The sequence below is a fragment of the Rhinolophus ferrumequinum genome, chromosome 5 (assembly GCF_004115265.2).
Source record: "Rhinolophus ferrumequinum isolate MPI-CBG mRhiFer1 chromosome 5, mRhiFer1_v1.p, whole genome shotgun sequence".
Classification (NCBI taxonomy): Eukaryota; Metazoa; Chordata; class Mammalia; order Chiroptera; family Rhinolophidae; genus Rhinolophus; species Rhinolophus ferrumequinum.
The window spans coordinates 32325645-32345930 of NC_046288.1; the positions used below are offsets into that span (position 1 = coordinate 32325645).

General features: G+C 36.3%; 2 protein-coding genes, 1 non-coding gene and 1 pseudogene across 4 annotated transcripts in view; 2 read left to right on the plus strand and 2 right to left on the minus strand.

Annotated features, from left to right (window-relative positions):
* The window catches only part of SDAD1 (SDA1 domain containing 1), a 29732-nt gene extending 13017 nt beyond the window's left edge, over window positions 1–16715 (minus strand). The window contains exons 1-13 of one of the 2 annotated variants that reach the window (XM_033106389.1): window positions 16490–16615; window positions 14548–14591; window positions 13813–13917; window positions 13038–13136; window positions 10428–10538; window positions 8449–8520; window positions 8272–8372; window positions 7132–7189; window positions 5438–5512; window positions 4004–4105; window positions 3333–3402; window positions 2244–2347; window positions 407–464 (exon numbers count right to left, since the gene is read on the minus strand). In XM_033106389.1, coding sequence (XP_032962280.1) covers window positions 407–464; window positions 2244–2347; window positions 3333–3402; window positions 4004–4105; window positions 5438–5512; window positions 7132–7189; window positions 8272–8372; window positions 8449–8520; window positions 10428–10538; window positions 13038–13136; window positions 13813–13827 — 865 coding nt within the window. In that variant the 5' untranslated portion in view covers window positions 13828–13917; window positions 14548–14591; window positions 16490–16615. Of the gene's footprint in view, window positions 1–406; window positions 465–2243; window positions 2348–3332; window positions 3403–4003; window positions 4106–5437; window positions 5513–7131; window positions 7190–8271; window positions 8373–8448; window positions 8521–10427; window positions 10539–13037; window positions 13137–13812; window positions 13918–14547; window positions 14592–16489 lie in introns of both variants that reach the window. The other variant, XM_033106388.1, reaches the window with a different exon arrangement.
* On the plus strand, window positions 4481–4587 carry LOC117022691 (U6 spliceosomal RNA). The gene has a single exon (XR_004423095.1). It is a non-coding gene; the product is annotated as a U6 spliceosomal RNA (small nuclear RNA).
* LOC117022682 (uncharacterized) lies at window positions 7465–7570 on the minus strand (annotated as a pseudogene).
* Window positions 16716–16814: 99 nt separating the features above from the next.
* ART3 (ADP-ribosyltransferase 3 (inactive)) overlaps window positions 16815–20286 on the plus strand; it is a 110586-nt gene continuing 107114 nt past the window's right edge. Inside the window, exon 1 of the mRNA XM_033106119.1 lies at window positions 16815–16867. The gene's annotated coding sequence lies outside the window, so the exon portion shown is untranslated. The remainder of the gene's footprint in view (window positions 16868–20286) is intronic.

Sequence of the window (20286 nt, forward strand, 5' to 3'; positions counted from 1 at the left end):
GGATGGAATGGGACAGCAAGAGATGTCATCATGCTATTCAGAACAGTATGCAATTTAAAACTTATGAATTATTTCTGGAATTTTCCATCTAATATTTTGGACTGCGGTTGACCACAGGTAACTGAAACCGCAGAAAATGAAACCTTCAATAATAATGGGGGACTAGTGTACAAAAGACTTGCTTTGAGAAACCAATTTTTCCCCAAAATAACTGTTTCTTAAAGTTGACGAGCAGACAAGTAACTAACCCATGGCAGATTTTGGAAAGCATAAGGGTTTCTCTCTTCTTCTCTGAAACAGAACACATCTGACTCCTAACTCTTATCTTTAATAATTCCAGAACAAAAGACTAGATGGTTATTCTAACCCAAGACAACCAAAGGAACACGGCAAGTTACTGGCTTACCTCTTTGGTGGGGCTGCAGAAACCTTTGCACAAAGGGATAGAAGTTGAAGAGAAAAAGCTGTGGAAAGCAGAATGCACTGATTTTAATATATATGTAACTGAAGCTGTAGAGTTTCATTTCTCCATAATGCATTTATATCACCAAGCTCAACTAGTTGGGAATTGCTTTTTACTTTTGTTTTTTCTCAACAAGCATTGATGCCCCAGGATAATTCAATGTGCTGTTTTAATCAAGGAAAGGAGGGCTATGCTGCTATCCACACTATAGCAAGGAACAAGAAAGAGTACACGGAATAAATCAGGGAGGGGAAATGTAACCAAAACGCAACATCCTTCTATTTTTAAAACTGGTGTGGCTGTAGAACTCATTTTTTAGTCTTTAAAGATAACGAGGGTTATAGGAAGGAATAGCATTGATATTAAGGCTCCAAAGTAATGGGCAAAATAGCATTCAAATCTGAATAATTTGAAACCTATGTAACTTTACTAACCACTGTCACCCCAATAAATTTTAATTAAAAAAAAACCTCAATAACATCTAGTATAATCTGATCTTCAAAAAACCCACACTTCTAGTTTTACTATTGCCTACCAGTCCAACGCCACTGGAGAAATTACTTTGAGCTCCATACTTTACTGAGAAAACACTTCCACTCTGGAGGCTACCTAAATAAAGGTTGCACACGGGTCCAGTTATTAAAATAATTGCAATCTTCAATTTCAAGAAGAGAAATTTTGGAGATGGACTCGATTTATTCAAAGTTCATCATGTGAGAACAAATTAATTTTTTCTGTTTTAGCCATAGAGCAAAACCAGAGCCAGAGAAGTAACGGAAGACTTGGGTTCAATATAAAGATGGATGTTCAATTGTAGTCAGTTGTGAAACTCTGGTCATTTCCATCGAAGCATGCATAAATTACAAGTCACTTCTGTTTCCTATGAAACTCAAATTCAGGTCTGACATAAGATTACTGCATATACGTATCAAGAACTAACTTGATAATCCTGCTTTATAGAACTACAGCCCATGGATAAAAAGCAATTAATTAAATTTTTCTTAGAGAAAGGGAATGAGTGCTTTCACTTATGTGTACTTTCATTTTTAACCTGACATGTCTATGAGTATATATGGTTTGATTTTCAATAAATAAGCCTGCTTTACTTTTCTTGTTTCATTTCTTAAAAAATTTTTAATAAAGTAATACATTCAATGATGTTTAGAGCAGCACTAGTCACAAGAACAAAATGAGAGGGAACATCCTCAGCGGTCATTTCTTTATGGCCTAAATTTTTGGCAAACTCTCCTTTTCTACAATGGCAGTTGGTTTAAGAGTATCTGTGAAGTTCCCATATGCATACACAATATACATATATTACACTACTAAGGAGCTCTTGCAATCTAATTTAATATAAAATAAATGACCAGAGAATTCAGTTTTGGAAACATGATAATCTCCTACCAGAGGGGTCTGGTAGTCAACAAAGCTATGAAGGGATAAACAAAGCTGCAAAATGTAGTAACAGTCAATAAAAATATGTGGGTTATGTTGGCTTGGAAAAAATGTACATGTAAAACAAAGTTGAATAAAAATAAAGTAGAAAAATACAACATAAAATAGCTTGTCCATAAACCAAATATATGTACAATTTAACATCCATACTTATTGATAAGAAAACAAAATGATAAAAACAGCTATTTTCAGAGTGGAAGATTTTACTCTTCTGTAAACTGTATGGATTTAAATGGCTTGGGGGATAAATTACACCACTGCTTCCCTTTTACCAAGAACAATTCTACTTCTAATATTCACCAAGGAAATATAATGTAATTCAAACCTCGTGAATTCCCACCAATCTGGAGATGAGGTTCATGAGCATCATCTTCACCTCAAACCTCTCCTTCGAGCTCTCTAGCTGTTTTAGTAGTTTTTCTGCAAAATCTGGAAAGGAGAATATCAGAGAAGGACACTGTGGGTCCATGGTCTGTACAACATTATCTAACAGGTGCAGAGAAAGGCAGTAGTTAAGATTGGTGACTGGTATGGCTCTGCCTAAAATCACTCTGCTGAGCCAGGATGGTAAACATAACAGAAGGTGAAGATTCACACACAGTAAACATAACTCCAGTGGGGCCCAAAGTTAAGTCTTAAGGATTCCAACATTTTTAGCATCACCGTCTTGATTATTTAATAGGTACTCCATTGACTAGTTCTACAACTTCAGCTTTTCAAAGTGTGTTCTGCAGACCACCAGCAGTTGGTCCATCTGGCAGCTTGTTAGAAACAGAACCTCAGGCCCCATCCCAGACCTACTGAATCAACCTGTACTTTAACAGGATCCCCAGGTGGTTTATATGTACACTCAAGTTTGAGAAACACTGACTTACAGGAAGAGTCTGCAAACACTGCTGTACAGTAGACTACAGAAAACATTTAAAAATCCCATTGTCCAGCTGCATCCCATACCAACTAATTAGCCTCTGGGGGACAACAGGTCCCAAGCATCAGTACAGTTTAAAAATTCTCTAAGTGATTCCACTATGCACTCTAGTTTGAGAACTAGTGTTCTAGAACAGGGTTTCCCAAACTTTTGGTTTATACAGACCAACTGAAAAAAAAAAGAACCAATAAAAGATGGTCAATTTTTCATTTGGTCAAGTACAATGCCCTATCATTATTGTGTTGTTAAAGACATAAATTGCGGAGAGAGCTGTTCTTCCGTAGTTTTCTTATTTTGCTGTGGACTGGCAATCATCACTGCTTTAGAATATAATTTTCTAGGTTACTATCAACTAAAAAAACTAAGTATTTATTGATTGTCTATTAAGTGCCAGGGATCTTATATTCCCTGGTAACTCAGAAGGTAGGAAACTAAACAGACAGAGATCAGATTAGCAAGGAACTTGGGAAGTCATAATTATAGTACCTTGGGGATCATGAATCAAGTGAATAGCTGAAAAGTTAAACACCTCTGGTTTTTTCTTCTTCTTTTGTTTCTGAAAGAAAGGGAGAGCAAAAATATTTACATTCTGAACTATAGTGATGAAGCCCATGGGATTAAATGTGTTTATGTGCTAAAGGCTGTTATCAAATCCACCACACTACTTAAAAAACAAAACAAAACAAAACAAAAAACTTTGTTCCCAAAAACTTTCTTTCAAGTAGAAGAAATAAAGGTGGTTTTTGTCTTTTAAGATTAAACCTTGGGAATGTTCCAGCTATTAGCACCTGTGAGAATTTTTTAAAATTGGAAATATAAGCATTATTAAACACACAGTGGCCAAACTGATGATTTTCAGAATAATCATTACTCTTCTGAGAAGATACATCCGGCAAAGATAACCTAATGCAGGCCATCTTGTTCAGAACAAGTGAAAAGTAAATTTAATCAAATTAGTTTATTAAAGCTACAGATTTTGCTAGAGCTAAAAACATTTATTCATCTAAAAAATTAGTACTTAAAAATTCATCACACATTTCTAGGTTTTTCAAAAATGCTATTTCTTTATTACAAATTCTTAAAAGCTTTTGCTTTAAAAAAATACATGTTCTGCATTTCTAATGATTCCTATTTCATTTCCGAGGTCCAAGTCTCACCTTGAGCACTTTCATAGCCTTTTCCAATCTTTTCTTGTGTTTGGAACTTTTCTTCCCTGTGGCATACTGCACTAGCAGATCTCTTGCTGTTGGTCCTTCATCCTGAAGAAGAAACTACTTTGTAAAATGGTAAACAAGGAAAAGCTGCATAGAGGCAAAGAGTAATCCTTTCAACCACTTCTTTGTACTTTATACTCCTTGCACACAGCTATTAAAATGAACATGACTTTTAAAATTCAATAAAAAATATTTGCCCATGTGCATAAACAGGCACACACAAAGTTTTTCACTTGCATTGAGTTTTGTTCTTATGTTTTGCTTTAATTTTTATTAAAGTATAATATATAAACAGAATGAAATTTTGTTCCTATTTGAAAAAAGAAACTGGAAACAAATATTTATGAATAGGGAAATACTTAAGCTGTAATACATTCATATTCAGAAATATTATGTGGAGGTTAAAAGAATTGAGTTAGAGTGCTCACTTCAGCAGCACATATACTAAAATTGGAATGATACAGAGAAGATTAGCATGGCTCCTGTGCAAGGATGACAAGCGATTTCATGAAGCAGTCCATACTTAAAACAAACAAAAAAACCAAAAAATATTGAGGTAGATCTATATGTACTAATAGAAGATTTAAATGCATTGGTACATTAATATATATTGATACACACAAAGCAAGTGACAGAATAATACAGATATTACTTATGCATTTTAAAAACGTATTACACACATAAGACAATGTGTACACACATCCATATATAAATGCACGAGAAACGAAATGGTTACCTGGAAGGAAGGAACTGGGGAGTGGAAATACGTAAGACAGGGTCAAGAAAACTTTTATTTTATCTATAGTGTCTGAAATTTTTTACAATAAGAATGTATTGTTCATACGTTATTTAGTAACACAATAACAAATTAGAAGATGTTACTTATTCTGGTATTCTTGTTACCAAAATGCTAAAATGGGAAGGGAAATTTCTTTAGAATTTCTTTTTAATTTTAATAAAAAACAGTTCAATAAAGAAAATCTTATGACATCAGAAACCTTGAATTTTCCTTTTAAAGATGCCATATTACTCCTCTCCCTCTCCCCACTCTAAACTTCTATGATGTCGTCACTCTATGTCAAAAATATGTCCGCAGCAATTTTCATGCTAAGTTTAAATAGTAAGATATAGACAGTGTTTTGAACTAAGAACAAAGTTGAATGAATCTGAGTTTTATTAGTTATTTAATCAATCTTACTGAATGTAAGCGACAAATTCTAAATAGAATAAAATCTCAGCATGACAGAACTCAGTAAAGAATAAAGGTAACATGAGTTTCTTTCCAACTTGAGCAGTCACGGATCTTTTAATCTGTCATGACAGCAATGATGAAATCTGATAAACTATAAAATTCGAAGCATTTATGGTTAAACTAACCTCAGATTCTGAGTCGCTGTCCTGTTTCTCCTCTTCATCTTTCCCCAGGAAGAATGTCAAAGCAGCAACTAATATCTAAAGACCAATCAGAACAGTCTATTACTCATCCCAGCTTACAACAAAGAATAAATGCTTTTGTCTACATTTTACACGTGTACAAACTAGGATCTGAAAAAAAAAAATCAGAGAGTGGTGACATGTGGGCTAAGTTTTCTTAATTAAAGCATGTTTTTATGCTATTCACCCTAAATATATATACAGAGGGTGCCAAAAAAATGTATACACATTTTAAGAAAGGAAAAATTTGTATTAAAATTCTAATACAATGAATGATGCTAGCATTCATTTGATTAACGCCTTTTTTTTTTTTTTTTTTTTTTAATTTTTATTGGGGGACATTGAGGAACAGTGTGTTTCTCCAGGGCCCATGAGCTCCAAATCCTTCAATCTAGTTGTCCTTCAATCTAGTTGTGGAGGGCGCAGCTCAGCTCCAAGTGAATCGGCAACCTTGTTGTTGAGAGCGGGCAGTCTAACCAACTGAGCCATCCAGCTGCCCCTCTGGAAGCTCAGTTGGCTTCAATCTAGTTGTGGAGCTCACTGGCCCACGTGGGAATCGAACCGGCAATCCTGTTGCTCAGAGCTCGCACACTAACCAACTGAGCCATCTGGCTGCCCGATTAAGACCATCTTTTGAGTGAACGTCATACTACACATTGCTACCATAATTCAATTCTAATTCGAAAAGTAATACATAGATAGCATCTCTTAAAATGTGCATTTTTTTGGCAACCCTGGTATATGTATACGTGTATATATATCAATATCATTTCTACATCATCTTCGTCCCTAAGTATCTGATTGGTTCCAGGACCCTGGCAGATACCAAAACCCATAGATGTTCAAGTCCCTTATGTAAAATGACATAGATCAATGCATAGAGTCAGCCCTCTGCTTCCATGTAACGAACCATGGATTGAAAACAGTATTTTTTGAAATATTTTAAAACCTACTGATACTGAGGGCTGTCAGTAATTTAAAAAAAAAAATTTTTAGATGAAAACAGCCAGGCTCTACATAGTACCATGTTTCCCCGAAAATAAGACCTAGCTGGACAATCAGCTCTAATGCGTCTTTTGGAGCAAAAATTAATATAAGACCCGGTCTTATATTATAGAAAAATAAGACCCGGTATATATTATATATTACATTACATTATATTAGATCCAGTCTTATACTATAATGAAGACCGGGTCTTATATTAACTTTTGCTTCAAAAGACACATTAGAGCTGATTGTCCGGCGAGGTCCCATTTTCGGCGAAACACGGTAGTTGTTACCCTTTAAGTAAACTGTCAAGAATTTCTATATCCCCCATAAGAAAAGTGATATTACAGCCCTTCTAACAGAAAGTTAAACATGTCCTTAAATTTCTTCCAGCTGTGCCTGAGCCTAATAAAAGAACAGCCAAAAATTACAGGGAAAACATAAACTAAACATTGAGACTGTCATTTAAAACAAAGCATTTAAAAAACTCCTTAATTTGCTTGACTCCTCTAAAGCACAGATCGAAGTGACCTAAGCACAATCAGAGCATTAGTAAACATGAACTGCACATGCGTACATACTGTCTTGTTCACCCTCTATCCAGAGAAGCAGACCACTCAGACAGTGTCTCCATACAGCCCGACACTCACCTTAGTGACCTTAGAGAAGCAGGCAGTTGTGATCACATTGACAGTTTTTGCATCATTCCTAGAAGACAAACGAGTGTTTTAAAGTAAATTTTAATTCTACTGTATTTTCTAGCAGACAATGAACAAAATAAACAATATAAGAAATATTTCTGACACATTAAAATTCATAGTTGTAATATTTTTAAAAAGTCAATCACAGGTGAGCATTTAATGAAATTTTAGCCCAGTGTTACTTCAGAAAATTACACAGCCATTAGGATGGACTTTATGAAGTTTTAATGATATAGGAATCTACTCAATATAAGTAAAACAAACAAAACAAAACCAGAATAAAAAACTATTAATATAACAAAATTTCAACTGCATTTAAGCTTTCAATTAGCTACAATCATGCCTCAAACAAACCTCATTGGCTACGATACTGCCAGTGAGCAAAGTTCCAACTGTATTTAAAAATTCATGTTAAATTAATATCATAAACTATTAACAGTGACTGTCTCTGGGTAGTGGCACTACCAATGATTTTTTTAAAAAACTTTTCTAGCTTCTCCAAATTTTCTATTGCAATGAATATTACTTTTACAGTAAAAAATGTGAATAAGAAAAGCAAAAGACATTAGTTGGGGGCACTGTACCAACAAACCAAAGTTTATGAACATGATGTTATATATATATACGTGTACATGTGTATATATATATGTATATGTATATGTATACATATACATATATATATATATATATATATATATATATATAAAATTGACTTGAACGTCTTCAGAGTAGCACACTAGAAAGAGCACATTTTAGTCAGGGAGTTCAGTTCTGTTCTGTATTAGCTGCCCAACTCTATGACTTTCAGTTTCATTACCTATAAAATGGGATAATTCCAGACAAGCTGCATTCCATTGTTCTGAAGGGTGAATGAGGTAATACAAAGTGTAGGTGCTCAAGAAATGGTAGCCAGCGTTGTTATTAGTTATTTGGATTACCTATACATTTTCACTTACAACTTAATCTATGGCAGAGATATGTATATTAAAGAGCTCAAGAGCAAGAAAAATATTTCTGTATGTGCTCTATAGTAATTATAAGTGAATAAAAGACCCTATTTCTCAAGAGACAAATACATATATATATTACCAGATGTTTCTTCTGTAGAGTTCAATCATCACATCCAAGGATATCTTGGCTGCAGTTGCATTGCTGTCTCTTAACATGGTGTACATGAAATTCTGCAATACCTAAAGAAAAAAAGAAAGAAGACTTAACACACGGATGGTACAATGCTGCAAACACGGAAGACAAACGGGTACTTACTATATTCACTTTATTGTTCTTGTGTTTTGCATTTATATTCTTGATATCAGTCACAATATGTGTGTATAAAGTCTGAGGAAAAGAAACAAAAACATGTACACATTAACCAACATTTCTAACCTTGCCCAGTTTATGTACAAGACGATTTAATTTTACAAATGTACAGGAGGATTTAATTATACCTACTCTTCATTCTCTTACAGAGAGACCAAAAAACAAAGCAAAAAGCAACAGGCGAAAATGCAAAAGGAAAGTTGTCCTGAAAAGATTAAACATGGAGTTGCAATATAACCCAACAATTCCACTCCTACTTATAAACCCAAGAGAAATGAAAACATATTTCCACACCAATGTTCACAAAAATATTCACAGCAGCATTATTTATAATAGCCAAAAAGTGAAAACAACCCAATGTCCACTAACTGATGAATGAATAAAGAAAATGTGGTATAACCATATAATGGAATAGTATTTGGCACCAAAAAGGAAGTGCTGATATATGCTACAATGTGGATAAAACTTGAAGGCATTACGCTAAGTGAAAGAAGCCAGACACAAAAAACTACATATTTATATGACTTCATTTATACAAAATACCCAGAATAGGCAAATCCATAAAAACCAAAAGTAGACTGGTGGTTGCTCAGGGCTGGGAGAGAGTGGGGATGGGGAATAACTGCCAATGGGAATGGGTTTCTTTTGAGGATGATAAAAAATGTTCTAAAATTGGTTGTGGCAATGGTTGCAAACTCTGTTTATATACTAAAAACCACAGAATTGTACACTTTAAATGGATGAACTCTATGTAAATTATATCTCAGTAAGTTTTTCTTCTTTTTTAAATTAATTTTCTCAGGGTGGCAATAGTTAGTAAAATTACATAGGTTTCAAGTATACAGTTCTAATACATCATCTATGTATCATATTGTGTGCTCACTACAGAGTTAGTTCTCCTTCCATCACCATATAATTGACCCCCTTTACCCTCTGCTACCACTCCTCCACCCCCCTTACCCTCTGGTAACCACTAAACTGTTGTCTGTGTCTATGAGTTTCCATTTCTTTGTCTTGTTCCTTTGTTGCTTTCAGTTTTATATCCCACATATGAGTGAAGTTACATGGTTCTCGACTTTTTCTGCCTGACTTATTTCTCTTAGAATAATCTCAAGATCCATCCACATTGTTGCAAAATTATTATTATTTTTGAAGAAGGAAAATTGTTCTATTTATTAAGCCCATAATTGCATGCAAGACAATACAGGCAATGCAAATATCATTGGTGCCCCACATATGCTCCAATAAACTACTTTTATCCCACAAGTCAGACCAAGTACAATTGCCAAAATCAAATGGTGGCAGTCTCTAAACACTTTGGGAAAAAAATTTAAGTTAATGAATGTGAACTTTTTTCTTTCTCAAATTTCTTTCATAACCCTTTAGCTTCTGGTCTTATGTAAGCAAATACAAAGTCATAGGGAAATAGTAATAACCAAAAAAGTTAGTTTCTTGGGGTCTAAGGTAGGGGTAGTTATAGCTATGAGTGTCCAGTCCATGCTCTGATTTAGTTCATCAGTAAGTGCACTAGAAAAGGGCTTGGGCTCTGGAGCCAGACTGCTTGGGTTTATATTCCTGCCCCATCACTCAGACTCAGAGTATGTTACTCAACCTCTCTGTGCCTCAGTCTTTTCATCTGTAAAATAACAATGATGATATGATAATAATAAACCTTATCTAATTTTGTGAGTAAACAAATAAATACATCAAAAGCTCTGAGAATGATAGCTGGCAAAAAGTAAGCACTCAATAGAAGTTTAGTTATTACCACCATGTTGCATGTACACAATGGTCAATTTTTTTTCCCTACTAAAATTATTCTTAACTGTTTCCAATAATGTGAAGCATCATGAATTCACTCTACAAGTTTTATGTCCCTGCAAGGTAAAATGAGATATATGAAAAAAAGCAATTTTGGTATTTACCTTTCGGAGAAGCTTATCATGGCAACGCAGAAGTTCAAAGAAGAGTTCTAGCAAACTTGATGGATTGATGAGATTCTTATTTCTCAGCAAGATCAAAGCTTTGCAAAATGTCTCAGGAAGGAAAAGAAAAAATACTATAAGATAATGATAAAGTTAAGATGAGAAAATGGAGCATGTATATCCCAAAAGAGCATAAAGTCTTATACTAAGTAGGCATTATTCAAGTCTTCAGAACAGAACAGAACAGTCTCTGCTCTTATGGACCTTACACACCAGGGGTAGAGCAGAAGAGGGGATAGACAAGCAAGTAAGCACATAATCATAAACAAGAGTATCTAAGATAATGGTAAGTGTCAAAAGGAAGTAAAACAGGGTAATGTAATTGATACACTGTGGCTACTTTACACAAGGAGGTGAACATATGACAAAACCCCACAGTGATCAATGAATCTACAATGATAAGAAAGGTGGGGAAACAATAACATAATACACTAAATTGGAATAATCAATCTGAATTTGTGACCTTGCAAGGAATTCTTTTGAAGTGTTGTTAGTACTAAAATGGCCCAATAGCAGCTGTAGCACTCTTGCTTACCACCAACTTATGAGTACCCTTATTGCCCAAATTTTGGTCTCTAATATTCTTCTCCATTAGATGGAACAAATTATCCTTGGAGAATAGTGGATTCCAAGTGTTGGGGCAGGAAAAACAGTAAGAAAGGGTTTGGACTATTTCTGTCAGAATGCAAGGATGCTTTTAAAAACACTGGAGCATTGCTGAAAGGACTAAGAAGCTCCCACTGGCCAGGTGGTCACAATTTGAACCTAAAACAGTAAAAACAATGCTTAAAAAAGAAATTCACAAAAAGTATATTAAAAAGTAGTTAAATTAAAAAAAAAAAAGTAGTTAAATTGTCAAAGAAAGAGAAACATAAAAAATTCATTGTATTGATTTTATTAAGTAATAAGTTAGTATACACGGGTATTTAGTATCTTCCCCTAAGAAATACAGTCTGCTTCTACCTATGTAAGCAGAAAAGAGCAAAGAAAAACTTGGGAATGATTCAAAAAGTCCCAGAAAAATAGCAAATACACTAGATAGAAAGGAAGTCCAGTGGTTGCTAAGGATTGGTTATCACAATAGCCAACTAAAAAGAGGACCCACCAGTGTGTTCTAAATGATTCCTCTAAAGAGGAATGCTAATTACACAGACTCAATCCCTTGTTCCTCGCAAAGGAAATCTCTATGAATTATTTTATAAAAACCTAATCATCATAAAACACTATAAAGAAACAAATACACACATTTATTTAATAATGCCTGCAGACCAGTTTGGTTTGGTACTGTTAGCCACAGCAAACCTCTATGACCTAGAGAAGTTCCAAGACATAAGTAAAAAGCCTTCTGACTAATGGTTTGAATTTAAAGCCTCTTGGGCTGTGCTGCTCCTATGCTAGGTCCCATGTCCCGGCTGAGAGTTAATCAGCTGACAATCCTGAGTCTGCACCCTTGGTTTGTCTGAGATAGTATTCTTTTTTTGGGGGTCTAATCAAATTAAGAAAATCTTAGAGAAGTATAAAATGGTGGAATTACAGAAAGCCTTGGAAATGTGGGAATAACAAAGTTGAATCTATGGACTTAGCATTTTTACAAGTTTTAGTCTAGCATATCAATGTTTTGTGATCATAATATTTGTGCAAGTTCTACCTGCTGTAAAGGTGTTTTCAAAGCTGATGTATGCCTAAGCCTGGGTTCCCTAGGAGCAGAGCCCGAGTTATTGCAGTTATTTGTCTGGGGTGTGCTCTCTTCCAGAAGGAAAGGCAGCAGGATAGGGCAGAGAAAAGAAAAGGTGAGCAAGGATGTGTCCTTGGCTGGAGACTAGCTTCAGTCTGATCACAAAGAAGCCCTAGAGCACAAACCGCAACACAAAGTGGGGCCCACCTGGAGGGAAGGGGTGTGCTTTTGTACCACTGGGTTAGTCAAGTACCAGCTGTGCGCTGTGAGGGCAACCTCCCAGGTGCCAGGGCTCCCATTCAGCTGAGGACAACGCTGCAGAGAAAGGGCAGCTGGGGGCCATGAGGTAGGGGAAAACGGGTACACTGGCTTGGTAAAGGGCATCTCGGCCAGGACCCAATGTCAACCACTAGAGTGACAATGTTTCAATATTCAAACTGGATATTTAATGGGTAAGTTCATTAAATTAAGCATTATACAAACTATATGTTGTAATTAAGGTTCTCCTGGCATATAAGATGTGAATGACTAGAAGGAATCACCTATTCAAAAGAGGCAAGAAAAACACCCTGGGAGGGCTAGCATGATGGAGGAACAGAAAGATCAGAAAGAGGAGTGTAGCAGAAATGGAGATGAGATAAAAACTAAAACAAAAACAAAACCAGGCAGGAAGCAGATCATGTAGGATCTTACAGGCCATGATAATAAGTTTGAGTTTTATTCTAAGTATAAATAAGAAGCCACAGAAGGATTTTAAGGAACGGGTGACACATTTTGACTTACATTTTAAGACATTTTGTTGAGAGATTGTTCTCATTTAAACACGTATTATACGCACATACCCGAACACAGCACAATCCAAATACTGGCCCTACCATTCGAAGATCTGGATCCAACACAGTGTGATTGTAGGAGAGAAGATCTTTTAGCTCTTGAGGAAAGTTACTTAAATGTTCTGGGTAGCAGTGCCCAATCTGTAACAAAGCAAACACTCTTCTGAAGTTTATCTTTCTCTCCTATAACTCATATGCAGATATGTAGGATTTTCAGCAAAAGGTGAGTACAGAAGTAAATAGTTCCAAATCATGTCTTTTTTTCCTACCATGTTTCTCCAAAAATAAGACCTAGCCGGACAATCAGCTCTAATCCGTCTTTTGGAGCAAAAATTAATATAAGACCCGGTATTGTATTGTGTCATATTATAAGACCCGGTCTTATTTTACTATATTAATATATTAACTATATATTAATTATATATTAATTTTTGCTCCAAAAGATGCATTACAACTGATTGTCCGGCTAGGTCTTATTTTCAGGGAAACGAGGTACATGCTAATTTCATGATCCTTTTCATATTTCCTCTACTCTTAGTAAAATATGTGTAACATGATTTAGAATCTGATTTTATAACAAACTTGAAGAAAACAAATAGTTTGAAAGTTTTGCTCTGGATGGTTCTATAAAAAGTTCTAGCAAAATTTTCTAACTCACCATATGGAGAAAATTTGCAAAAAGGCAAAGTTAAAAAAAAATTTTTTTCAAATGAAGCTTCCACTCCTGAATGAAATGAGGTTGGGTATTACTGGAGAAATATTCTGCAAACTATGTGCAACAACCGGTCTTTGTTTTATTCAGAAATTATCTCCTTACCTGTGCCATAAACATCGCCAGCTCTGCAAGTTCTTTGCTGGGTTTATTTGGTTGTAATTTGAAAATCTCCACATTGGATTTGTAATGATTATACTGCTGTAGAAACTGTAGAGAGAAAAAAAAAAATTTAAGCTGGTCACCTTCTGTTATATGACTTGCTCAGAACAGAATGAAAAATTACTTAGTAGAAGTCTGATATGTAGCATGGAGAAAAAGATGTGGCAAAAGTATGTAGAAACACTACCTTTTCCTTATCTGCATTCTTCAAAATAAGTTTTGAAAATTTTATGCACATCACTGGTAATCTAAAGACCCTTTCCTTTATTGTTAGAAATTTAGGTGGTGTGTTGTAAAGAACAGTGAAGCAAGAATCAAAAACTCAGATTCTGGCCCTATTCTGCCATTTACTATCCAAACGACCCCTTTTACATTGTCTATGTATACAGAGCACTCACATGAGCAGAAAAATACCAGGTCAGAAAATGTAAATTATTATATGTCAAGTACACAAAGCACTCCAGTTAAAATTCCTCCTCTCTTCTTTTAAATATTAAGATTTCATCCTGAAATTACAGATAGGATGTGTTAACAGCCAAAAGCAATAGGCACACAGAAATAACGACAATAGCTTCCACTTATTCAACACTTGCAATGTGCCAAGCTCATTGTTTACATTATCTCATTTAATTATGTTTAATCCTAACAACAACTCAACAATCTAATGTTGAAACTCACCTGGTCTCAGTTCCACATATCTATTCTCTATCCCTCGACCACAACTTTAAGGAGAGAAACAGAGACAGAGAGAAAGAGAGACAGACAAGCAGACTGTGAGAATTAGTTATTTCTAGAGAGAGAGAGAGAGACTATGAGAATGAGTATTTCGTGATATTACCAGCCTTAACTGGTTTAATGAATTCCAAATGCATATATCCAATTACTTGTCTGATGTCTGTTTAGATATCTACCAGATATTTTAAACTCAGAATGGTAAAAAAAAACCCATTAACTTTTGATTTCCCCAACACAATTGGTAGGCCTGTCCAGCTTTCTCCAAGAGTAGGAGTCCAAGAGAGAAAACTGCAGCCCCCTACCTGCTTCAGGAAGACCCCATCTCTCTTAACCGCATTGCGTCACTGACAGGAATGAGGAGCATGTCCCAGAACCCGGTGAGCTCCTGGCAAGATCCTTGTCCCACTTCTTTCCCCCTTCCCACCCTGGCTCAGCCACCATGATCTGCCTTGAGATGATCCGAAAATACTCCCATTGACTTTCACTTTCTTCATAGTTCTTACCACTATATGTCTACTACCACTAGACCAGAAGCCCAAAGGAAGAAGACTCTCATATATGTCTTATTTATCATTGCATCCCCAGTGCCTAGAATTACACTGACATGCAACAGGTACAGTACGTGTGAATTTGCATATGTATTTGTTAAGTGAATGAAAGAACAATTCTCTCAAGTAAGAACTATCTTCTTCTTACATATTAAAACAGGCTCAGTGATTAATCCTCCCTTCTCACACAATTGGTCAACAGCAGGGCCAGGATTTAGCACTAGTTTTGAAACCAGTGCTCTGAAGTACAGCACTATATAGACTAACTCTCAACTATCACTTTGGCAATGGTTGCACAGTGCTTTACACATCTTAAGGGCCTCACCTCTATTAATTTCTTGTCTTTGTTCTTTACTCTTTATTTTCACTGCCTTGATCCTTGGAAAGGTTTTCTGTTCTGGTGACCTAAACCACTGAAACCACTATTTGTTACAAAGCATTCATATAAATATTTCTACGTGAAAAACTGAGGAAGGAGGGAAATAAGAGCAATCAAAGGATGAATAATTGTGTTGGCCATGGAACAAACTACAATCTAGTGAAGAAGAACAAACAACTGCAGCAAATGCCTAGCAGATACCTGTTTAATGCCTGTCAGACAAATGGGTGTCTGAAGAAAACAGCTGCCAGATTAATACAGCAAATCACCACTTACATTTTGTCACTTGGGCTCAAACACCTTTAATGTTCACAATTCCTACAAGGTCAGTTTACAAAGTCCCTCACAATCTGGACCTAATCTAATTTTTCAACCTCATCTTTTCCCTGAGCAAATTCTGACATCCAGGTAATGCCAGCTTCCGAGGAGACTGAGTCCTCGGTATTAACTAAATACACTCACTCCTGGGTCTGTCCCTCATACTGGAGAATACCACCTCCTGCCCAACACAGCCCACCGGCTCTTGGAAACACGTCTGTTGAAAGGATCCTAACATGATTCATCAAGTGTTACCAACTGATTCAAGTTAGGGGTTTCTAAAAAGATCAGGCTGAGAAACCTGCACGGAAGTTAGAGGTTGGGGGCGGGTCTTTTGTCTCTCCACCTCTGTGAGGTCGGGAGACAAACCCTAAAGCACAGTGAACTCTTCAAGGTGTTCCCGCAGCAGCGGGGTCTACACAGCAGGAAAAAAAACCCAAAGAGATAGCAGATTTCCAAGGGATGGAGAATGAACCCTGAGGCACGTCCCTTCCCAACCTCTTCCCTCTTCCCGAAACCCCAGACCTAACACAGAACACGCGGCCAGCCAGGATCCCAGCTCCACTCCACGCCTCCCAACCCCACGGGTGTTTCAACCAGTGGCTCAACGGCCTCTAGCGTCGCCGCGCCGCGCTCCCACCTCCTCCACATAGGCCGGCGGGTCCCGCTTGATCAAATTCTGTAACTGCGGCAGGTTGCTGGGCAGCTTGTTGTTGTTTCTGTTGGACATATTGGCTGCTGACCGGCTCCGCGGCGAGCAATATGAAGAAAATCCACACCGCTGGCTACTGCATACCGTGCCAGCGGTGGCTGGGAATCGTGTTTCCGCCTACGACCGGAAACAGCACATGGACGCTTAGCAGGCGGAGCCATTTTGGCTCTTTAGCAAGCTGACTACGGGAGCCTCAGAGTGTCAAACTTACTTTCACTCCCGAACTTCTCTGTAGTGCTTGTTACGACATTCCACCTCCCGCCCCGCCTCTTCGGCCAACCCCTTCTACTACCTTGCGTTTCTGAGGTAATCTGAACCGCAAAGAACTTTTTCATACACGTTAGTTTATTCCGTTATCTCGACACGTCTATGAAACAGATAAGGACTACTAGGTTTTAAATCCCACAGCATAAAGTTAGAAGCTAAAAAAAAAAAATCCGTGGGGAGTAGATAGCACTATCCTATTTTATAAAGAGGGGGAAAAAGAGCAATGAGGGGCGTACATTAGTTTTTTTATTGTATGATTTTAAATACCTTTTTTGTTTTGCAACTCAACATGACCCAGATTAGGGAAAAATGTGTGCGCTGGATAAAATGTGATGACGATTGGTTTAAAAATGCAAATTAATTTGTATCTAAACGTCAACCACTGTTATAACCTTTATAAGTATTCTTTAGCCAGAGTTTTAAATTCAGTTCCTGGTAATTAGAAGAGAATATAGTTCTACCATCTCACAATGTGCAAAAATAAATACGTGGTGAATGAATGTATCCCATAGGGTGCTGTTAATACAAAATACACCTGATTACTCATCCTGTGCCAGGCACTGTTCCAAAAACTTCACTTGTATTAACTCATTTCTGCCAAAAAACAGCCCTTTAAAATAGGTACTATAATTATCTGCACTTTACAAATGAGGACACAATTCTCAGACAAGCTAACGGCCTAAATTCATGGCTAGTGAGGAAGCTGGGGTTTCAATCCAGGCAGTTTTAAGTGTAACTAGTTGAGAAAAAAGTACCAGCTGTCAGCTGGTAACTGGTTTGGCATTAATTGGTGGACAGTGGTGTTCTGCTTAACAAAAGCAACTTCACGGAACACCAACTTCAGTCAAGGTTATCTGTGACTGGGAAGGAATGAGCCAAAAACAAAACCACATGAGCACAAACAAAATAAAAAACACTGTGCAAACCACAATTACTTTTTCAGCTTCATTTGGAGAATGACTATTCCACTTCTAAATCATTGAATCAAATACTTGTGAAGTTATTAAGAAGTCTATGTAAGCAATAAGTCTTTTATTTAAAAAAACCCATGGATAGATTTAAGTTTTAAAAAATGTTGGTTAGGTTGTATTAGTGAGACAAAGAGCATTCTCAAGACAACTATATTGAAATTATTTAATATAATTACTGTCAAAATCATAAGTTTGAGTTGCCAAAAATCATCATCATCTTGAGTTACCAAAATGTGACTTGTAAATGAAACACTCAGGCCATGTCACACGCTTTTATTCATAATCTATATGTCAGCACTAGGGTAGGTGCTGGGAATACAAAAATAAATTAGACACGGCCATTTGCCTTCAGGAAACTCACAGACTAATAAGGGAGACAAAAAGATAAACACATTTAAAATGAATAAAGGTGTTCTTCCGGTAGAGCACTGGAAGCGATAGAGAGGACAACCCCGTCTAGAGGAGGAATCAGAATGTTTCACAGTCACAGTACTATTTGATTGAAACCCTGAAAGATGAGCTGTTCTGTAGGAGGGGAAGAAAGGCTTTCTAAATGAAGAAAAGGCTTCAGGTACAAAGGCTTTAAAAAGTCTGGTGGATATTAAGGCATGGGCAGAAGTTTGATGTGACTCAGGTTTGGAAGGGGAGTGCCCAGCAGGGAAGGAGGGGCTACAGAAAATGAGCTGGGGAGGGTTACGCAGTCCTAATGATGAAAGTCCCATGCTAATCTAAAGAGGGCATGTAGGTCAGATCGTTTTACCACCAAACACCCTGAAGCAGGATATTTTTTTTCAATAGATGAAAAAATTCCAAGTTAGCAGTGGCTAAATTAAGTTAGCAGCGGCTAACTTCATACAGTGAGCCCTCTATAACTGGGGGTTCCTTATCCTTGGATTAAAAAAGATGGAACATATTTGAAAAAAAAAGTTGCATCGTTACTGATGTGTATTACGTAATTAGGCCTACGATGGTTGCATTTGTACTGACATGTACTGACTTTTTCTTGTCATTATTCCCCAAACAATACAATATAACAATGATTCACATAGCATTTACGTTATGTATTATAAGTACTAAAGAGGTGACTTAAAGTATACGAGAGGATGTGTATAGGTTATAACAAATACTATGCTGTTTTATATAAGGGATTTGTGCACCTGTGGTTTTTGGTGTCTACAGGAGGTCCTAGAACCAATCCTGCACGGATACTGAGGGACAACTATATGTATTTAGAGTGACTAACTGAATGTATATTTTAAATGTTAAATAATGGCTATATTATGTGTAATGTGATGTACATAATTTAATGTATAATACATTAGCTAGAAAACACCAAGAAAACTCCATATTTATTTCTATTTTCAGTCTTGAATTGGCAAAGGAACTTTCCATCTTTTTCTGATCCCCAAATGATTTTTTTACCTGAATGAATTATTCTAGAAAATAAAATCAACTTTATACCTTTGCAAAAGAGACCCTATTATACTTATAAAATGATCATAATATCTGGATTCAAATGGATTAAAAAAAATTTTTATTGAAGGGGCCTAGACTAGAAGGCATGATATGCATTTACTAGCTTAATTATTTATTGTCTTTCTTTCAGCACTGGATTATGTGTTTAATGACGGTTTTGTTTTGTCCACTGTTCTATCCTTCGCACTTGGAGCAACACATGGGAAATAGTAGGTGACCAGCTAATATCTATTGAATTAATGAATGGATGATCTCTAGTCTCTTCTAATCCTTCAATTGTGTAATTTTTAAAGAAAGAAATTAAAATATCTTCGTCAAAATTTACCTCAAAATCAGTAACTAATATGTGAATTCTAGTTATTGTCTTTCTCATTAGAAACCAATGATATTGACTCAGTTCAGAAAAGCCAGGCATATCCATACTTTTCTAACAAAAATATATTGTCTTTTAAAAACTGTTAGATTAGCCACTGGAGGGAGCTCATGCTTTTCTTTTTTAAAAGAAAAAAAATTACACCATTTGACAAAATGACCACATACAACTCAACAGGAAACTGGTACCAGAAGAAATTTTAGTTCTTTTCAAGGCTAATTTAATTTTCACTGTTCTTTCTCCTCCACCCCCAATTTCAAGCTTTGTGTGAATTTTGCCAACAATTCCATCTATCCCTTTTTTTTTTTTAGTTTCAGGTGTACAAAACAATGCAATAGTTAGACATTTCACCCCTCACGAAGTGATAACTCCCCTCCCCCAATCTATCCATCTATCTTTTCCTCTTTGTGGGCAGTGAGAGAACTTTTGGGTCTGCCATCCGACACATCTATCAGCCCCAGGCTCAACAGGGACTAGCCCCACCATCTTTCTTTGATTTTTTTCTCTTAAACCACCATAGCCAACTTCTTAAAGTCAAAATGTTTCTCAAGAACCATTTAATGGTATTATTTTGTATGTCTTTACACTCAAAATCTAATAGCATGGTAACACTTTTGTTGGCTTTGAAAGATCTTTAA